The sequence below is a fragment of the Solenopsis invicta genome, chromosome 6 (assembly GCF_016802725.1).
Source record: "Solenopsis invicta isolate M01_SB chromosome 6, UNIL_Sinv_3.0, whole genome shotgun sequence".
Lineage (NCBI taxonomy): Eukaryota > Metazoa > Arthropoda > Insecta > Hymenoptera > Formicidae > Solenopsis > Solenopsis invicta.
In genome coordinates this window covers 16,452,319-16,475,103 of record NC_052669.1, presented here as the reverse complement: position 1 = coordinate 16,475,103, position 22,785 = coordinate 16,452,319, and the positions used below count along the sequence as shown (strand labels likewise).

Below are 22,785 nucleotides of genomic sequence, written 5' to 3'. Positions count from 1 at the left end.
TAAACAACTAATAAAGAAAAGCAGATTTTACAAATTTTAAGTTAGCACAAATTGATATTGTTCAATAATGCCCTCTTCATATAAATCCATTTTCCAGTAATTTTTATTTATTCATGGAATTGAAGTTTATTTACGATTTGGAAAAGAATAAAAAGAACATTTTTAGAAACATTATTGATTTTTAACATATAATATTGATTAATGTTTAATGTAGTTGAATGATTTTAAAGTTATTTTTACTAAGTTTATAATAAACAGAAATTCTATATGATATGCTTAAAATATTATATGCTTTAATTTGTACCTAACAATTAATAATTGTTTTATTAATTTTGATTTGTTTCCGATATAACCACAAACTTTAGAATAGATTAATTAATTTTTACAAATAGAAATTTAAACGAAATTTAGTGTTTAGACAAAAAAATATAATAAATTTAAATTCAAATCATTCTTTTTAACTTTATCTTTGATTTTTTGTGTTATTATTTAAAAAAATAAAGAGACTTTCTTTTCAAGCATGTTTCTCGGTCTCCACGCTTTGTCATCAATCGGATTACATTTGAGACAGCAATCGTCAATCCGATTAGCCTAGGGAAATTTTCTATACCTACGTTGAGTACCATTCCGTTTGTTTTCTGTTCCTGAACTCTCTAAATAAGTGTACACTTAAAATGAAATAGATAGATGTTTCAAAGTTAGCGAAAGCAAGAAGGAACGTTCCAGTGCAGTCTAGTGCAGGAATAGAAAACAAGCCTATGATAGACCCCCAGGAACAGAAAACAAACGGTTGAGTTATTGGCTGCGTTCAGCAGACTCAACAGTTTAGTGAGCGCTTGCTGTTATTGGTGTATTCTTCTAAATCTAAAAGTCTGATTGGATGATCTAGAAGAATATCTCAACATATTGAGTCTGCTGAACGCAGTCATTGTAAACACCCTAGATTCTCGCCATTCTCGCATTGTCGAGAAGAAAGAATCGAGTGAACAACTCGAATCTCATCAATCGATAATCATCAATACATGAAAACAACTCGTATGAAAAGCGATAGAACATGCAAAATGGCGTTTTACTGAGAAATTCGTGTGTTCGTATGTTCCTTGCAGATCATTGATCGTGTTCGTTGCAATTATTTGGATAATTGGAATCACTGTGCGTAGTTATTTTATGATTTATCCATAAATTATTTACTAAACTTCATTATGGGGTAAGTGTATTGTGTACAGAAACTCAATTTAATATTACATTACATCAATAAAGAGAAATTTGTCCTTAATTTGTGGATAAAATGAAAAAGATTGAATACATTCTCTTTCCATAAAAAAATAATTTTACCTAGATATTTATTTTGATATATATTTGCAGTACATCTGATTTGGAGGATCCTGAATGTAAACGAGAACCCTTAGGATTAGATTCTGATGCTGATGGTGTGATTGATCAAAAAAAGAAAAAAAAGAGAAAACATAAACATCACAAACATAAGAAGGAAAAATTAATTGAAAAAGATGATGAACGATCAGATAAGCAAGAGAGGTAATATAACTGAGTAACTGTGAGTAATTATAAACTGATCAAAATTAAAATTACTTTTTTTTATAGACGGAAACACAAGAAACACAAGAAACCAAAAAGAGATCGAAATGTGGAAAATGGTACTGTGGAAGAAAAACCAATTTCCAACGTAGTACATAAAGAAATTGGTATGAATGGAAAAACGAAAACTTCTGTATTAGAAGTTATTTCTACAGAAGAAAGTGAAGACGAGAAATTAGTTGATCTTGATTCAGATGAAGTAGATTGCACGATTATAGAAGATGATATTGATCTTGAAGAATTAATGAAACAAAAGGTAGGTACATTGATTCTAATTAATGAAAATATAATAATGTTATATGCATTAGTATATATTTTATTAGATTGGGAACTATCCTATTATTGTCCTAGTTATCTTGTTAGTTTTTTGATAGTTACTATCTTAAGTTTCTATCTATAATTGAATTACATTTTTTTAGTGACTAGTAACTCTAAATTTTATAGATTATTTTATATATTTTAAATTAGATTATTTTATACATTTCTAATTTGTGAAGAAAATGTGTTTAGCAGAATTGGTTGTTATATACCATTTAGGTTGCATTCAGAAACATTATGAGTGCTTTTCTATATCATTTTATCTTTGTTTAATATCTTTAATATCTTTCGGTGAACAACAAAGATAAAATGATACACTGAGGCTATGAGTGATGCTGCAGCTTTTTAGTTCATTTTTTCAAGGCTTTCTCCAATTTAATATTTGAAACTTACATAGCTATTCTTTGTGGTTATATGATTAAAGAACATCAAAAGGTATATATGATAAAATAAATTTATTTTAAAGCTACATTAACAAATTCTGTACTTTTACATGAAATTTTAAATTAGATTTTTGGAAAATCCAGGAATTCTTTTATATAATTTGAGTTTATGAGATTGAATCAAAATAAATCTTTGATAGCAAATGTGAATTTGAATTAAATCTAGAATTTTTATGTTTAAGGGCTGCTGCACACACTTTCTGTAACAGTAAATATAAGATATAACATAGGAATTAGCCAAGAGTTGAGAGTTTAGTAATAATGCACTTACAGTTTTAACAAACACACACACACACACACACACAAAATTCTGGACTATTATTGACAAATTCAGTACAATATGTTACAGTTATGATTATGTAAAGTATGTATGGCAATCCCCCCCCCCTCTTAATCTAATTAAATTGAATTTTTTTCTCAATTTGAATATAAGTTGAATTTAAATCTAATTTTCTCAACATACTTTAAATGTAATATTTTCTTTTTATATGCCAAATAAAAATTTATAATATTAGATAAGTATAAGGGTATACTGATAAATATAGAAATACATATAGAAATTACATGTTACTATCGAAATGATAGTACTTTAGTGCACTTTAGGAAAATATAACGGACAATTAAAAATTTTTTACTAAATTTTATAAAATTATGATACAAATCTATGAAATATTGAAATTTAGAAAAACGATTATATATTGAGTATACTAATTTTTGACCTATTTATAAGATTTAAAAATGATAAAAAGATTTTGAAAATCAACAATCAGGCCCGAGAATTGGTCATACTGAAGATATAATTGAAGCAATTAAAATAAGTGATTGCTTCATTTATGAAATAAATTGATTTGAATCAACAATGATTCAAAATTCTCGAACTATTAGAATTCGAATATTTTTGTGTGTAAGATTCCTTTTAGATTTGAAAACGAATTGAATCGTATCCACTGAGACTTGATTCAATTTGAACGATTTGCAATTTAGTTTTAGTAAACACTGTTGGAATTTTAAGCACAATCTTGACATAATTTTAACATATGTTGCAGTATAAGTATTTGTATTTAATGTATATTCTAATAATGAGATTTAAGTTATTATAATTGCATGTGTAGGAACGATTGCAAGCGTGTTTAGTACAATATCTCTCGGATGAATCCGAAAAGGGTGAAGATAAGGAATTACAAGAAGAGGAAGAAGAAGGCGAAGAAGAAGAGGAAGAAACAAAATCAGCGGCAGAAACACCCGATGTGATACTTGTGGAAGATGATAGCGATGCCGATGTACCACCGAAGAAACGAGGTAGAAGCAAATCAGATAGTAAAGAACGTAAGAAAGTGATAAAAACTGAAAGACGTGTTATAGTTGATATTACTAAAGACAGAAAAGTTCGTGAACAACTTAAAGATAAAAGAAGAGATTTTGATAGGAAAAGAGACGAGAAAATCTGTCTTAGAGAGGAAGGAAAAAGAGAAGAGACTCGAAGAAATGACAGATCTTCACGAAAAGTTAATGAAAGACAGAAAGGAGATACAAAAAAAGACGAATCCAATAGAAAAGTAGATGATGATCAGCAGAGACGTAAAGATCTATTAAGAAGAGACGAGACACGCAGAAGAGAATTAGATAGACGGTAAGTAGTAAATATTATAATTATTATCACTTTACGGACCCATTAGGACATTTGTTCTCTGTGTATTTCTTTTCTTTGAAATATCTTTTCACCTATAATTAGTCATATCATTTATATATAATGTTTTTAAGTCAATGTCACAAATACTTTTTAGAGATGTTAAAGTATATGTAAGAATTTTTTAATGCTTTGATAAATATGCAGTATATCTATTTTCTTGTAATTCTATAAATTTGTGTATTTTTACATAAAATATAAGAGAATCATCGCGTAAGTCTCTCTCTTTCTCTCTCTCTTTTTTTTTATTTTATTTCAAAGTGGGTAATTAGGAAAATAATAATTTATAGCTATAAGATAGACTGCGTATCTTATTCTTTTGTCGACCGTATTTATAGTTCTTCCTTGAGAAACGAGGATTCCTGGTTATTGTTTTTGTCTCATGTACTACGTATTACCCTATGCAAAACAAAGATAGACAGAAACAAGAAATCCTCATTTTTTTAAGGAGGGACTATGAATATGGGTAATAGTGTATGTTTTAAAGACATGTGCAATTTGAACTTAATGCTCCTGATTACTCGCCGTGGCCATATTGAAGTCGTGACGTTATAAATGATAAAATACACGTAAAAGTTTTTGCCATGGCATTTATAAAGAAAATTTGAATAAAACCAAATAACGAAATCGCTTTAAAACACTTGTAAATGGGCCTTGACTCTTTTTTTAGCCTAATGGTCAGTAAATAGTCTTAAAAAGCACGTAAAACGAAGTCAGAATTTAGACAGGAAAACACATGGACAGCACAGAGTAAAAAATATGTATAAAACTTAAACTTTACTTGCGGCCTATTTTTATGAATTTGGTAAATACGAGATAAGTCACATTTTCATAATGAAACACATAATAACGAAATGTCATGCAAGACAAAATTCCATCGTCAACCTGTTGTGTTTTACAGCTATTAGTTCTAATTTTGTTTGCGACGGTACATCGCTACCGTTAACGCAAAGTTCTCGGCTGAGGAATCAGGAGCCTTGAATTTACATAAAAAGAATAAAAAAAGTGTAAATTTAAGTCACAAATTATTCTCTGCTATAATTTAAATTATATAAGAAATTAATTTTTGTTTTTAATTAATTAAAGCAGAAAATCTTTATTTTATTTTTTTACAATTATAAATTATTATTTTCCTAATTGCCCGACAAAAAAACTTTGAAATTAGAAAAAAACGGGACTTGAACAATGATTTTCCTTTTCAGAATATATGTTACGCACAAAAATATACAAATTTTAAAAAATTACAGAAAAGAAGGCGTTATACTGCATATTTATCAATAACTTTTATATACTTATGAAAATGATGAAAATTAACGACGAACCCGAATGATTTATGGTACTCATTGAAGAAAGTATCCTTTAAATATTTCCATTGCTTATCTTGTTTATTAGCCAATGTAATTTATTGAAAAATATTGTTATTAACATATTAATGTATGTGTGCAGAGAAGAAAACCGAAAACGAGAGCCATCTACGCGTTATAATTCAAAAACTCATAACAACGAGACAAAAAGTTTAGATAGCAAGAGTCGCGACAGAATGGGAAGTCGCGAACGTCAAGACAGTCGAGATCGTCACATCAGTTATGATCGACGTAGTCGTGATAGATTGTCTAGCAGAGAGCCTCGTCGTCATGCTAGTCGTGACAAAAGGGATAGTAAGAGCAAAGATCGACATGGAAATAGAGATCGAGACAAGCAACCTGACGGTAGTCGCGATCGGCGAGACATTCGGTATCACGACCATCGAATCGAAGATCGGTCTCGTAGTACTGCGAGAAGATCACGTAGTCTTACTCGAACCAGATCGGAAAGAGAACGAAACGATCGGTATAAAAGATCTAGGTCTCCTCGAAATCACAAAGATCGAGACAAGCAACAAACCAGAGATCATATTAGGGATCGCGAGAAAGATAGAGAAAGACATAACAAGCGAGAACGTAATGATAAATATAAGGATTCTTTATCGGAAGGTCTGAAAGTGGAATATTCGGATAGCTCGAGCGAAGAAGACATTAAAGATATTGATATTGAAGAAGAAGAGGATGAAGAGGCTATTATAGAACGTCAACGAAAACAAAGAGAAGAATTGCTCAAAGTAAGTAACATTCTTGATATTGTTAGGAAGTATTTGTTATTTGTAACGAAGTTACATTTAAAATTACTTTTTTTAGTAACTGTAACTTTAGTTTTCTTTTTATCTGTAATTGTGTGTAATGTAATATTTACACTTTTTAGTAACTGGTAACTAATTTAGTTACTTTTACAATAAAAGACACCAAAGTGTAGTACTCTCAAATTGTTAAGTAATCAACTATTAATGGGTTAATAAGAGTAATCGCGGTTGTTGGTGCGTAGAATTAACAATTTTATTAATTTAACGGACGTTTTGGTTCAGCTTTGAGTCATCTTTAGCTACAATTCCTTCTCTTGAGCGCAGTTACATACGTTTGCTTTGGCAAGATGCTCCCCGGCTGGACAATTCACCGATTAGGATCCATGAACAATTTTCATGGGAAGATTAATTTCCAGCCACTGTATAGAACATTAACTTTGACTTTTTAGTTCCTTATTATAAATTTTTTAAAAAATTGTGCCCACCGCTCTTCCACTGTAGGATTACTCACCAGAGGAGCTTGCAAATTGATTGATTTTGTCAATTTCAAACTTTCATAAAAAATATAAAAATCCTAGAAAGGGATATGTACAAGATGCATGCACAAGAAATATACTATTTATGTATGTAGGGTACATTTGCCTATTATGAGATTTTTTAGAGCTTATAGTGTATTTAATGTATATAGTAAATGAACTTCTTTTTTTATATCCAAATTATAATAAATATATTTAAGTTTTATTGTCAAAAGTTAGCAATAGTTATATTTAATAGTTATACTCAATTACCGATAATAGTTATACTTTGTTATATATGAAATTTTTTATCAAAATTGATGATTTTGTTAATTCAAAAAAAAGGGTTCCTAATATGACACACAAAGGTTTTCTTTATATGAGATGGGTCTTATCGACCTTACTAGGTTCAAATTAGGCTCCAGACTCAAAATCTAGTTGACCAATCAAATAGCTCTTTTGATACTCTAACTAAAAACTTTTATACGTAATGTTTTTCTCCAAAATCTACTTTCTTCGAGATATTTTAAAGTCTCAGTGCTAATCAGACTTTAGCCATAAGCTGAAAGCCATAACTTTAAAGTATCATAATTTGTAAGTCCTCAATAACTTTATTATAACATTTTGGAAAGTTTTTGAAGTCAGAATATGCAATAATAAAGTAGATTTTTGAGCGTCTCATATTACGAGTTCTACGCTTTGCGATTTTATAATCACCAAATCTAATATTTATAATTAAGCAAATCGTCACATCCCGTATTTTTCTATTAATATTTTTTACTCTATCACTGCATGCAGAATTTATTATCAAATATTTGTTTATTTTATAATAAACAAGGTTTACACACTTATCTCAATAAATTTTGACAACATCCAAATTAAAAAAAAATTTTTTTTTAATGGCTGCACGCATAATCTAATTATGAATTTTCTAGTAAATAGATTTTACCTCAAAAGTAATAAGTTTATGATGGTAGCAATCATATTTGTTTATTAATATAGCAAAAACCTCGCTACTTTGTACTAGGAACCTCTCTTATAATAAGCAACTTTACCTTATCTATATGTATAATATATATATTTCTTTTTTAAGAACATATCACATTTACCACATATTGCACTTAATGATATCTATTTTTATTGCTCATTACATATAAAAGGCAGATAGAATGCAGCATGTGAACATCTAAATGGGACGCAGCCTAATAGTTGAAATTAAATAATTGAATGTTGTAAAATAAAAATAATAATTTATCGGCATTTATGCCTAACCAGTTATTTAGTCTGCATAAATTTGTCCAGCAGAACTAAATAATTGTTTGCTTGTTAAATTGCAGCGATTGTTACGCCGTGTTGTCATCGGCTGTAGTACAATTTCAGTTTCGATCACGCCGAAACTTTGCTTCAGTTTTGGCCGAAACCGAAATTTAGTCGAACCTTAAATTTTTGGCTGAAACTGGCCGAAATCGAATCGAAACCGAATATTCGGTCGAACTTTAATAAAATTGTTAATTCTACGCATCAACAACCGTTACTCTTATTAGCCCATTAATAGTTGATTACTTAGTTACTTTTATAATTATTTTATATATATATAATTTTATTAAAAATATAAATATTATAAATTATTAATTCAAATAACATCCATATATTACCAAATTTTTTAAAGACGTCTCAGAATTATTTTAACTGAAAAAATGAAACATTTTAGGTAAGTTTCAAAATATCTATATCTGTTTATAACATTTTAGAAATGCTTTCGAGAGCAAAATATTTATACTTTTGGCAAATTCTTGCACTTGAAACTATGCAGAAATATTGCTAAAAATTTACTTAAAAAAAAATTGAATTTTTTTTTAAACATTGCTGATTATAATACTCTGAATATAATAAATTGAACATTATTTTTGTGCAATACTTTAATACTTACTAGCTAACGTAATTTTTTGTTTCTTATTAGTCAACATTACTCACGTTTTAATAAAGGATACACCGTAATGAGATGGTTTTCAACCGTAATTTTACATAGTTTCAACTTTTTAGTATTAAAAAGTGTAATGGCACTGACAATTGGTAAAACTATATAATTTCGGCAAATATGTAAACAAAATTACGATAAGTGCAGGGTAATTTTTGAAAAATATTGTCTTAAAAATTATCGTAAAGAACTGATTAAAAAAAAAAAAATTAAAGCTAGAGAATCATATTTTTATTTAAAAAATGTTTCATTGGTTTAGATCCATAATTTAATGTTAATTTTGCAACATAAGGAATGCTTATTTTTATGATATAAAATTAGCTGATAATTTGGTATTTTCAATAAATGTAGTTTTGTAAGTTTAATGAATTTTGATACAAATTTAGTGTTAAAAAGTAAAAATTACATCTTTATATTTATATATTTTTTTAAAACTACCCAGCAAACATTTTGTACGCAAAAGGATATCAAATTGGCACCAAATTCCGGCTGAATTTTGTACCAAAACCGTATCCTACTATGTCCGCAATAGGATGTCTAATGTAAACCAAATCTGAAGAACATATATCAGAAGTCAAATTGAAACCAATTCGAGAACAGATTTGATAACAATGTGATGACAAAATGGCAAATACAAACCAAATCTGTTGTTAAATGTGTTGACAAAATGATGCCAAACACAAACCAAATCTGTTCAAACGTGCTGACGAATGACACCAAATACAGATCAAATCTGATGTTTCCAAGACTAACACAAAATTTATTTTTTCTTTTAACAGATTTTATTATTTTTATCTGTGCTTAATCTGTGCTTTATCTCTAGCTTAATCTGTATCCACTGTTTCACATATAACATTTTAATTTACTTATTACAATTACGCATTATTTTATAAATTTTTGAAAACGCGTTTCGGCGCCGGCGGGATTCGAACCTAAGATTTCGGAATAACAACCCAACACGGTAACACTGAGCTAATCGTATACATGTGATATCGTTAATAAAAAGTTATATTTGAAGTAAAGCTGAATTGAACCAAAAGAAACTTGCGTTTTGAATATCGCACGAACACTATCACTAACCCTATGATTATTTAGTCTTAGATATTTTTAATATAAACTATATAAATAATTAAAATCTTTTCCTGCCCATGGCCAGATCAATCAAAAAATAACAATTAGATATAGTAATATCAAAGCATAATAAAACATTATTGACGTAAAGAGCACGTTGCAAAAGTCAATTTTGCAATTAATTGTTATAAACAAATTGTTAATAATGATTGTAGAGGAATACTGATTGTGCCAATCAATTCACGGGAAAAAATTACTAAAGAAACATATGACGCTTTCGTAATTGTTAAAGTTGTTATAATTGTTATAAACAAATTAGTGGCATAATTGTTTTGATAAAGAGATAATGATCGAATTCCATAAAGAGAGCGCATGATGTGCGTAACATAACATTTATCCTTGTTTAACTTTTGGTGCTCAAGGATTACGTCATACGCGTTATGCGCTTTACGGAACTCAACTAATGTTACATTCTTGTGTGATAAATGCTGACTTGCTGCATTTTCGTAATAGCAAGCTTGCTTACTATTTGCCATCAATCTGTCAATCAATACATACAACAGATCTGTCTATTAACTTCCAATCTGTAATGCCTTTTGACTAAGGGATAATGTTGCATTCTTGCGTGAAAATGGCTAAAATTCTTGCAATAGTAAACTTGTTTAATATCTGTTATATATTTGTCGTCAAAACTTTCAACAGATGTGCTTACTTTTTATCGTCAATTTGTCATATATTCTGCCAACAAGGTTGTAGCAAATTTAGTAGAAATCTGCTAACAGAACCGGAAATAACAATGTCTACGGACCAAAATTTGTTGCCAATCTTTGCATTTGTAAAAATGGTTATAGGGGTATATATATGTATGTACATATATGTATGTATATATATGTATGTGTGCGTGCGTGCGTGCGTGCGTACATATACATATAACACAATATTTCTGAAATAAAAATCAAATGCTTTCATTAATAAAAAGTTAAAAGCTACAAATATTGTGCAGATATATTGATAAAATAAAATATTATAAAAAATTAAGAAATTATTTATTTCCAATTTTAGCACTTTTACCAGTCAAGCTGGCGTCAATCGTGCACTGCGAATTTGTTATACCGAAATACTATTGAAATAACAGCAGTTAACTTTTAAACACACCGATCCTGTAAAATATGGAAATACATTTTTGGGTCTGGGAGACTTTCAACTTTGAGTAGCTATAACTTTGATTACAATCAATATTTTTCTACAATTTTTTTTTTTAATGAAAGTTTAAAATCTCAGGAGTGTGATTGCATAATTGGCATTGCCGAAAAACAATTTCTTGTGAAGTTATAAAGGAAAAATCATTAAGCAAAAATGAGAAATTGGTCAAAAATCCACTTTTCCTTCAAAAAATCATATCTTCGCAACAAAAAACTTTTAAGGGCTTTCAAATACGGCGTTTTAAAGCTAAAGAGTCACATTTTCAAAATAAAATTTGGCAAAGTCATTTTTTTTAAAAAGTCTAATTATGTAGGATGGAGAATATGAGGTATTTTTGAGCATCTAAAAATCTACTTTAAAAAAAAAATCATTTTTGCAACAAAAAACTTTTAAAGACTTTACAATACGGCCTTTTAAAGCTAAAGATTTATATTTAAAAAAAATTATATCATTGTCATTTTTATTAAAAAATGTACTCATGTAACAAGGCGAATATGAGGTATTTTTTATTAAATTGTGTCTAAAATTGAAAATTGATGTGTTCCATGATATATTTTGGAAAAACACTTTTTTACGGCATTTTCTAGTATTCCAACTTTAGACATAGTATATGCGAGTAACATCTGTGAACCGACCTGTCCGAACGCATTTTGTCCAGCTTTTTTATGTAAAATACTTACAAAAAAAGTTTTGCTTTCACACTATATGGGTCGCATTGACCCTAACAAAAATTTGCTGCCGTGCCGTTTGAATTCTAGTTGACCAAAAAAGTTGATCGACCATATCAATCGAAAGAGGAGATTTCAAACTTTTTTTACGTCTTGGTCCGAACCTCTTATCTTATTCCGTATTTACACAGGAAGCGTTTGAAACTTCATATGGAGTCTCTCAGAGACTCTTATGAACCACTTACGTGTTTAAGGGTTAAAAAGCGCTCCTGTGGCGTCATATTCTACTAACGAAGTTTTTTTTAGGCAAGGTATAGACGTATGTAGCACATACCGTACCGGCGTACGCAATGCGAGAAATTTTGCTTGAACGCGAGTGACCTCGCGTTGGCTAGTAGGGATTAAATTTAAAATATTTTTTTATATAGACTTAAAATAGTCAGAAATAATTGGTGTACAACTTAATTTGATCCGTTTTTTTTGCTTGAAAAACGTATTTATTTTAACGATAAAATGAATTAATACCCTATTTAAAGTATTGTCCATTGCTGGCCGCTATTTTTTCCCATCTTTCTGGCAATTTATGTATCCCGTTGCGGAAGAAGCGTTCATCTTTTGAAGCTAAGAATGAATCGAGCCAATTTTTGATGCCCTGTTCTGAAGTGAAGTCAAAGCGTTCTGCATTGATCGAAACAAATAGTAGTCGGAAGGGGCAAGGTCTAGGCTATAAGGCGGGTGAGCCAGAACTTCCTATCCGCTATTTTCCAAATAGTTTTTAACCGAAACAGCAACATGAGGCCGAGCGTTATCATGGTGAAAGATTATGTACTTGTGTCTGGTCGCGCATTCTAAACGTTTTTTGGCTATATCTCGCTTTAAACGGATCAATTGTTGCTTGTAGAAGTCTCCCGTGATGGTTTGACTAGTTTTTAGCATCTCATAGTGGATCACATCTTTTTGATCCCACCAAATACAGAGCATTACCTTGGCACCATGGATATTTGTCTTTGGCGTTGATGTTCCTAGTTGGCCGGATTTTACATACGATTTTTTGCGTTTTGGTCGTAGTGAATCCATTTTTCGTCCCCATTAATGATTCGCTGCAGAAAAGACTTTTTGTACCGTTCAAGCAATATTTCGGACATGCAAAATCGACGTCTGATATTTCTATTTCAATTTGTATGGGACCCAATTTTTTTGTTTTTGGATGTATCCCGCGGCTTTGAGTCGTTTTGAAATAGCTTGTTGAATAACTTCTAATATTTTTGCGAGTTCTTACGTTTGACACGAATCTTGATTGAGTAATGTTTCTAATTTTTTATCTTTAAACTTTTTTGGTTGACCCGAACGCTCTTTGACTTTAATACTAAAATCACCAGTTTTAAATTGTCGAAACTATTCTCTACAAGATTTATTTGATGGTGCAGATTCACTATACACTTCCACAAGCATTCGATGCGCTTCAGCTGCACTTTTCTTCTAATTGAAACAGAAAATAAAAACTTTCCGCAAATGGTGTTTATTTGGAACAAAACTCGACATTTTCAACGCAGTAAAAATTAAATTGGTTGTGCAAAACTCAAAGGCTTGCAAACAATATTTGGTTACAGATATTAACACTTTACGATACAACAAAAATCAGCTGTCGCCCTCAACCATTTATAGCACCTAGAGCCATCTTTTAAAAACGAACCGAACTAAGTTGTATACCCAATAAATAAAACCGAATAATTAGAATAAATGAGATAATCTAATAATATTTGGAATATAAGATTCTTGGTTTTAAAATAGCAGCGCAAAAATTATACGAAAAATAAGAGAAACGTAATGATACAGTTATTTTCTAAATAACTGAATCAGAACAAAGAATTTTATTTTAACCGCACCCTTAAACCCTTAAACACGTAAGTGGGTCTGAGAGACCCCATATGAAGTTTTGAACGCTTGCTCTGTGAAGACAGAATGAGATAGGAGGTTCAGAACAAGACGTAAAAAAAGTTTAAAATCTCTTTTGATTGATATAGTTGATCAACTTTTTTGGTCAACTAGAATTTGAACGGCACGGCAGTAAAGTTTTGTTAGGGTCAATGCGACCCATATAGTGTGTAAGTGAAACTTTTTTGTGAGTATTTTACATAAAAAAGCTGGACAAAATACGTTTGAACAGGTCAGTTTGCGGATGTTACTCGCATATACTCTGTCTAAAGTTGGAATAAAATGTTGTAAAAAAAAGAGTTTTTCCGAAATATATCATGAAACACATCAATTTTCAATTTTAGGCACGATCTAATCAAAAATACCTTATATTCACCTTGTTACATAAGTACATTATTTAATAGAAATGGCAATGATATAATTTTTTTTGAAAGTATGAATCTTTAGCTTTAAAACGCCGTATTGTAAAATTCTTCAAAGTTTTATGTTGGAAAGATATGATTTTTTTTTAAACAGTGGATTTTTAGATGCCCAAAAATACCTCGTATTCTCCATGTTATATAATTATACTTTTTGAAAGAAATGACTTTGCCAAATTTTATTTTGAAAGTATGACTCTTTAGCTTTAAAACGCCGTATTTAAAAGTCCTTAAACCTTTTTTGTTGCGAGGATATGATTTTTTGAAGGAAAAGTGGATTTTTAATCAATTTCTCATTTTTGTTTAATGGTTTTGCTTTTATAACTTCACAATAAATTATTTTTCGGCAATGCCGATTGTGCAGTCACACTCCTGAGATTTTGAACTTTTATTTAAAAAAAAATTCGTAGAAAAATATTGATTGTAATCAAAGTTATAGCTTCTCAAAGTTGAAAAAGTCTCCCAGACCCAAAAATATGTTTCCGTATTTTACAGGATCGGTGTGTTTAAGGGTTAATGGTAATTTGTTATGGTTTGTTTACGATGCGCGCAGTAAGGCCTTAAGCTGTAAAAATCGACCAATCATAGCTGTGTGACGAAAATTTTTGGCGTGATTAATTTCTTACGGTTTAAGACTACACGCATCATAGTTAATGCTGGAGCACAGATTTTTGTGCTGCATAACTATGTATATAAGAAAATGGACCAATTTTCTTATGTATATGGTTATGCAAGAGTGTATGCTTCTCGTTTTAGGTAAAACCTGATTTATGCAGGCCATAATCTTCAACTTATGCCGGAACCGGTAAAGTTCAATATTGGGATTTTAATGTGATGTTGTACGAAAAAAGGTCCAAATTTATAAACGTTTTTCAAATCTGTTTATGTCTCACGTATGGTAACGTAATATACAAGATAAAAATAGATTTGAGATCTGAGATATGAGAAACGTCTATGAATTCGGACCTGAGGTACCCATATTAAACTAAAATACAGATAATATTGTTACGATAGTGATTATTTACGAAGATGCTAACTTCGGTTTTATATAGTTTAAAGCGGAAAGCACACACTCTTGCATTGCTGCATAAGCAGGGTGTCCACTGTCTGGGAAAACCTAAAAAGTCAGGGATTTGAGACAGTGCCCCCTAGAATCAGGGATTTTCCTAGAAATTTTACTACTAGTCTAGAATTTTTTGAAATTTTACTTCTAAATTTAAATTTTACATTTTTTTGACAAAATTATTTTTTTACATTTTTTATATATAATGATGGAAAGCGCAGTAAACGTATTGACGGATATCTTTGCTCCATAAGATGGTTAGAAAATTGTAAAGAAGCTTAAAGAGTAATTGATGTTACATTAAAAAATTTGTGTATGGACCCGTTTCTCATCCGAATAAGTATAAACTCATTAATTATTAAATTGTTACAAACTTTTTAATTGATGTTAAAAGAAATAAGTAAATAACTTATTGTTTAACTTTCTCAAAATAAAATTTGGTGAATTTTTTGCAGTTGGGAATGGTCTCACCAAATGCAGAGAAAAGGATTTAATAAAAGTGGATGAAATAATTATGTACATTAAAGTAATTGAATTTTCTCGTCTGAAGTAGACCGAAACGTACAATTGTATTTTTATTAAATCAATGTAATAATTGAAGAACATATTATTGTTATAGATTTTACGCAAAACATCAACGTTTATGACTTGTTGTATTCAATTAATGTCTTGAAGTTTTCGAGAATCGGTTATTAAACCATTGCTTCCATCAAGACGGTGACTTAAAAAAAATGAAATAGTGATTACTTTTAGACAGAAAAAATGACAATAATAATTTTTTAGGTAAATAGTAACTAAAAGTGATACTTTTTCTCCAATTTTCAACGTAATTAGGACTATTTGAACAAAAAAATTCTTATTTTCCGGAATCTACTTTTGTTTAACATGTAGCAAAAGTTTTCCATAGCATTATTTGAAAATTTATAATAAAGAAAAAGCAGAGAGAAGTTTAAATAACAAAATATCAGTACAATACATTTTTGTTGCAGTTTTATTACATAATATAAATAATATATTTTATTAAACATAATAAGATAAAGATTGTACAAAAGACTAAAATATATTAAACAAAATAAAATATTTATAACAATGAAAAATAAACATTATTTAGATAAAACAAGGATAAATTATTCATTAGCTAATAAAAAATACAATAAAGAAAAACGTATTCTTTGAATGTATGAAAAATAACTGTAGATTTTGAAAGATAAATGAAAAGAGATGTTGATAATGAGTTTGATTGGAGACCCTAGAAGACTTAGAAACCCTAAAATATGAATCTGCTATAAGACAGTTTTGATTAGTTGGTATTGACAAACTACTCCAGCACATATTTTGCAAATTTCATGTCAACTCAGGACAAAAATGGTGATAATAGTAACCCTTTTTGGACTATATTGACATTTTAGTGACTTGTAAAAAAAATGTAACAAAAAATGACTTTAGTGACTGAATGGCAGCGCTGCTATTGTTTTAAAAAGAAAAAAATTATCGAGAGTGTACGATAATAACCGCATTCTCGTGAGCTAAAAATTGCCAATTTAGCCCTATCTCTCTGCGCGTTTGCATTTAATGATAGCGACGGATTCGGTTATTTTTAGTAATTAATCTTGTTAATTATTACGAAATTTGTAACATAATAGAGGACTTTTCTGCTCAGTTTGACCTGCTCAATAACCCCACTAGAAGTGATCCAGTCATTACCGGAATCCTGTATAATTTTTTTTATCTTTGAAACTATAATTAACCATAATAAAATCCGCAGATAGGATCTTCGTAATTAATTACTAAATATTGTAACAATATTGTAAAATTTCAGCGCAATCAGAAGGGTGTTCCGTACAACAGTCTTCAGTGCTATTGTTTAGCAAGTTTCTATTGAAATTCTATTGTTGAATTGTACCAGTTTGAGCATAAGTTAACGGTTACAGCCTGCATAAATTAGATTTTACTTTTTAGAGTCGGTAACTTGTAATAACAACCAATTACTTTTTGAGAGAGTGAAAAAAGGCGATTTTTGTTAATTCATGAATTGATTAATCGCATTATGCACAAATACAGCTTTTATAGAACAAAGTTGAATTTGTACAGAATGAGCTTGATTATTCCATGAATTAAAAAAATTCGTCTAAAATGTAACTATAATTAGTTACTTCTGCAAAGTAATTTTTCCTATTTTTGATATATACGTTATATACATGTTATTTGATTATTGATTTCATTTGTGATGAATAAATTTCTCTTTTTTTCTCTTCCCTTTCTTCCTTCTTTTTTTTTTTTTACAGAGACTAAGTGGACCAAATGAAGATTCCAATATGTCTGCCGACATCATTGTTGCTGGTTCTCCAGAAAGCCAGTCTAATGTATCACAAAAATCTGTAGAAATACCATCCAATAACAATGAATCCGTTTTGGAAAGCCACACTCCACCACTGCCCACAGAAAAATTAGAGTCTCCGCCACCAGCCAAAAAAAGAAAATCTAGATTTGAAGATGCGCTATCTAATGAACCTGACAAAACTGGGAACATCAAGACATCTGAAAGGTTTAAACAAGAAGAAAAGCAAATTTCAAAAAAGTCAAACGAATGGGATATGTTTGCGGAAGCAGATAATATTGGAGATTTTAATGTATGTTTTTTTTATTCGACTTCTTTTTATCAGTGTATTTACTATGTACTGTTTTTACCTCTTGTTCTTTTATGACTTTTATTCAGAGTCCTACGCTAGAAGGAAAGCGTCAAGGAGGACCAGACAATCCCAGTTTGACAGATAATTGGGACGACGCCGAAGGATATTATCGGTCAGTTATGTACTACTTATTTCTTTTGTGTTAATGTTTTAATTTAAAAACTAATCAATTTGATAACTGATAACGATGTAATCTGTTTCTCAGAGTACGCGTTGGAGAAACACTAGATGCGCGATACGTAGTCTATGGATATACAGGACAAGGAGTATTTAGTAACGTGGTAAGAGCGAGAGACAGCGCTAGAGGAAATTTGGATGTAGCTGTAAAGATTATAAGGAACAATGAAATAATGTAAGTGTAACATTTCCAATTTTTAATCGGTTGTGATATGTAATGCTGTTACCTTTTTTACTCATACAGGCATAGAACTGGTTTGAAGGAGTTAGAAATTCTTAGAAAGCTGAATGACGCTGATCCGGAGGATAGATTTCACTGCTTGCGTCTATTTAGACATTTCTTCCACAAAAATCATTTATGTATGGTTTTCGAACCTTTAGCCATGAATTTAAGAGAGGTGTGTACTAGCGTATATTTATCGTAAACAAGATATATGATCTAGAACAATTAAAACAGTATTGGAATAATCATGTTTGTTGGGGAATCGCAGGTTTTAAAGAAGTATGGCAAAGACGTTGGTTTACACGTTAAAGCGGTAAGATCGTATACGCAGCAACTTTTTCTAGCACTAAAATTATTAAAACGTGCGAATATTCTGCATGCTGACATCAAACCGGATAATATTCTAGTCAGTGAAAGCAAATTAGTGTTGAAACTCTGTGATTTTGGCTCCGCTTCGCACGCTCACGAAAATGAACCAACACCATATTTAGTTTCGAGATTTTACCGTGCACCCGAAATTAGTAAGTATTTTAATTTGTTACAAAATAATAAATCCTTGTTATGATCTAGTTCAGAGCCTTCCAACCGGTCACGTGACTGTTTCCCTACCAAGATCTCGTAGGTAAGCGTTCCCCGCCTGAAGTTACCCCTTCTCCTGACTGCTTTCTACTCCTCATAACGCGCGCCCTCAGGGCTGGCGTAAGCAAATTTGTAATTTGTCCGAAGACACATTAACAAGAGAACATCAAATAAAGATTTAAAAATTAATTTTCTATTCTTAACAACAATTGCAGTTGTTTCTGTCAAGTTTAATTTCTCTCAAAACGTACTTTATATCAACTTAGAGAAATTGTGCCAAAAAAATTAATGAAATTCTAATCTAAATGGGATCAGATAGTTGTTTATTTCTCGGTGCTACTGGAATTAAAAAATAAACATGCTAAAAATGGCAATTATATTTTTAATATCATTGTTTTCAAAATTGTGATAGTTATTATACAGGGCGTCTCCATAAATGGCTACCTCTTTTTATTTCGTAAACTAACAGAGACTTATTCAAAATAGTACTATTTCAAAATAGTATTAAATAGTTTGAATTAAGGCTCCTGAGTACTCGCCGCGGCCATATTGAAGTCGTGACGTCAGAAGCGAGAAATTGCGTGAAATGACACGTAATTTTGTCCGACATGCCATTTGTAAATAAAGCCAATTTGGATAAAACAAACTAAGCAGATGACTTTAAAACACTTTTAAATATCGGTCACGACTATCCTTTTTCCGCCTAACAATCAGTAAATAGTTGTAAAAAGCATGTAAAGTGAAGCAATTGAAACAGGAAAACACATGGGCACGTAATTTTGTCCGACGTGCTATTTCTAAATAATGCCAATTTGGATAAAACAGACTAATCAGATGGCTTTAAAACACTTCTAAATATCGGTCACGACTATCCTTTTTTTGCCTAGCAGTCAGTAAATAGTCGTAAAAAGCACGTAAAGTGACGTCTACTTAGACAGGAAAACACACGGATAGCTATTAAAAGGAGTGAAAAATGTACTTTTATGTATAAAATTCAAAGAAACTTTACTCGCGGTCCATTTTTACGAATTTGGTAAATACGAGACAAGTCATGTTTTCACAATGAAACACATAATAACAAAATGACATGCACGATAACATTTCATCGTCAATCTGTCACGTTTCACGTGTATTAGTTCTAATTTTGTCCGCGACGAAATGTCGCTACCGTCAACGCGGAGTTCTCGCCTGAGGAGTCAGGAGCCTTAAGTTTATTGTAAGAATAGTGATCACTTAGAAAAATAATACATGTTAAAGAATAAAAAGACATAGTTTTTAAACAATAAAGTGCATTTTTTAATAAAAGTTTTTAATAAAAAGTTCTAATATATTTTTAAACGAGTATAACAATGTACGATATAACAAAATTATTTTACATATGTTATGTCAGTTTGAAGTTTCGGTTTAAAATAGAAATCCCGCTCTTTGTCTTGCCCAGAACCAACGACGTGGACGTGGCGGGTGCTGGTTCCTTTTTTCTTTTTTTTAAACATTTTTATTTTTTATTATTTTTTTAAACTTTTTAATTTATTATTTTTATTATATTAAATAATATTTTTATATTTTTTATTTAATTTTTGTTTCTTTTATTATTTGTTTTCTTAAATTTGTAATTGTATTACTTATTTCTTAAAAATAAAAAAAGGAAAAAGTACGAAATGAATAATTAAATTTCTAACGTCAATGTGACACTTGCGAATGTTCTGCATTTCCTACAAGAGCTGAGATATCAATATCCATCGGAATAATAGCAATTCGCATTGAATGTATCAATGATGAATCTGTTAGTGAAGTACGCTTCAAAGACTTAATATATTTCATGATTGAAAATGCACTTTCACAGTTATATGTAGATCCGAACATAGAACAAATTCTAAGTTCAAGATCTTTAAGATTTGGATATTTATCTTTTGATAAGATCTTAAAAAATTCTAATCCTATTTCAGTCCTATTTCAGTCCTGGAAATCATAAATTCATCTGCTTGTAAATCATATAATTCTTGTCTATATTTTATTTGTTGGTCATGAATTTTGACTTTCATGGGATTATTGAAGATACGTAATTCTTCTTTTATTACATCGAAATCTTTGAAGCGAATTTCGAATTCATCAGCAATACATTTCAATGTTTCTAAAACTATACTAAAATCTGATTTTTCGTCAACTTCTTCCAGTTCATCTAGATCTTTTATAATTTCTTCACAACAAGGAAAATGGTGTAATTCGTTCTTAGATATTTCAATTAAAAATAGATTTATTTTATTGCGAAATCCATTAACCTGTTAATCGAGCGGGACGTATAAATACGTCAAACGTAAACAATATCGGAACGGGTAGGACATATGAATACGTCCTTGAAACATATGTTGCGCCCTGGAATGGGCGGGACCTATATTTTCGAACAATAAAGGTATTAGTCATCCATACATATCTCGACATGAATTTTAAGACACGGGGAGAATCAGTATCATTTCGCTATTGAGAGTTTTTAAACTCAATATTTCTATTTTATTTGTGTGCTTTTGTTTAATGTTCTGTAATTGCTAACTTTTTTATATTTGTTATTGTGTATCTAAATACAAAATATATATTTTTTGTAATCTTTATAATTGTTTGTAAAGTTTATAATTTTTTAATTTGATGTTTCCATTTTTTTGTTCGTATTCTTTTCTATTTGTTTGTAATTTTGTATTTTCCTTTGTGTTTTATATATAAATAAACGAAAAAATATATATTTCATAGTCTTTTCATTTATTTTAAGCATAAATAAAAAAAATAATAATATGAAATTACGTCCTCCGGGCGTGACGTACTGACACGTCCTAGTGAAAGAGTTCGCGCCCGTTGTATGCTGCGTAAATAAAAAGGGAGTTCCTCGGTTAACAGGTTAATATTGCTTATTAAATCAGAAATTGTTTGATTGCACTTTTGAAGTTGTAAACTTAAAATGTTTAAATGATTAGTCATATCTGTTAAAAAAGCTAATTTTTTTAGAAAATCGGTACTTTTGAATTTATTTTGCAACTTTAATGAGTCTTTTAGAACATAACGTTCCAAAAAGTCTGGAATTTCTTTCCGAAGCGCAAAAAAACGTTGCAAACATTTTCCTGCACTTAGCCATTTGATTTCGGAATGCATTAACAGATCTGGATAACTAGCATTAACTTCGTCTAAAAATATTTGAAATTTACGATGGGAAAGGGATCTGTTACCGCCTCTAATAATATTTGTAATTTTGGTTACAGTTTTCATTGTATCGGATAATTTAAGCGCTTTTCCACATAAAACTTCCTGATGGATTATACAATGAAACATTAAACATTTTACATCATTTTCAAAAAGTAATCCCTTTAGACCAGTTTTGGATCCAATCATTGCTGATGCTCCGTCAGTAACAATAGCAGAACATTTATCAAAAGAACCAACAAATTTTTTTACTTGTTCCTTTAATGCATTATAAATATCGATTCCTTTTGTCGTATCGTGTAGTGGAACTAAAGTTAACAAATCTTCATGAATAGAGAAATTGTGCTGAATAATTCGTACAAATATTGAAAGCTGACTTACGTCAGAATTATCAGTGCTCTCGTCCAAACAAAGGGAATAGTATTTACACGTCGTTAACAAGTTTTTTAATTTGTCTTCAAGATAATTACCAATATCATGGATTCTTCTTGAAACTGTTTGTGGCGATAAAGATACGGTATTAAAGTATTGTACAGTTTCATGAAGATTAAACGCTTTTGCCATTTCTATGGCTCTTTTTTTTATGACATTTCCAGTAGAGAAACTTTTTTTTTTCGCGAGCTACAAGTAGAGCAATGGCATAAGAAGCAGTTAGAGATCGTTTTGATAAATTTATATTTTTATCTGTATCAACGTGCTTTTGCGATGTTGTATGTTTAAATTTTAATTCTTGTATTAATTTTGATTTTTTTTCGTTATTATAATTTTCATATTTTATTTTGTGACAAAGATTATAGTGTCTCTTAATATGGAACATTTCTGCACGTGACAAAATTTTGGAACAAATGAGACACTGTGGTTGGTTGTGATTATTAAGAATAAAAAAATAATCATTTTCCCTTCTGTTAACTGCAATTG

General features: G+C 30.1%; 1 protein-coding gene across 7 annotated transcripts in view; it reads left to right on the top strand.

The window, feature by feature from the left end:
* The first annotated feature begins 1,005 nt into the window (after positions 1-1,005).
* The window catches only part of LOC105202127 (serine/threonine-protein kinase PRP4 homolog), a 38,154-nt gene continuing 16,374 nt past the window's right edge, over positions 1,006-22,785 (top strand). For 6 of the 7 annotated variants that reach the window (XM_026141311.2, XM_039450233.1, XM_026141313.2 and 3 more), the window contains exons 1-10: positions 1,006-1,207; positions 1,366-1,536; positions 1,603-1,852; positions 3,470-3,987; positions 5,491-6,142; positions 17,298-17,642; positions 17,729-17,814; positions 17,908-18,054; positions 18,124-18,277; positions 18,371-18,623. In XM_026141311.2, coding sequence (XP_025997096.1) covers positions 1,203-1,207; positions 1,366-1,536; positions 1,603-1,852; positions 3,470-3,987; positions 5,491-6,142; positions 17,298-17,642; positions 17,729-17,814; positions 17,908-18,054; positions 18,124-18,277; positions 18,371-18,623 — 2,581 coding nt within the window. In that variant the 5' untranslated portion in view covers positions 1,006-1,202. The remainder of the gene's footprint in view (positions 1,208-1,365; positions 1,537-1,602; positions 1,853-3,469; positions 3,988-5,490; positions 6,143-17,297; positions 17,643-17,728; positions 17,815-17,907; positions 18,055-18,123; positions 18,278-18,370; positions 18,624-22,785) is intronic. The other variant, XM_026141317.2, reaches the window with a different exon arrangement.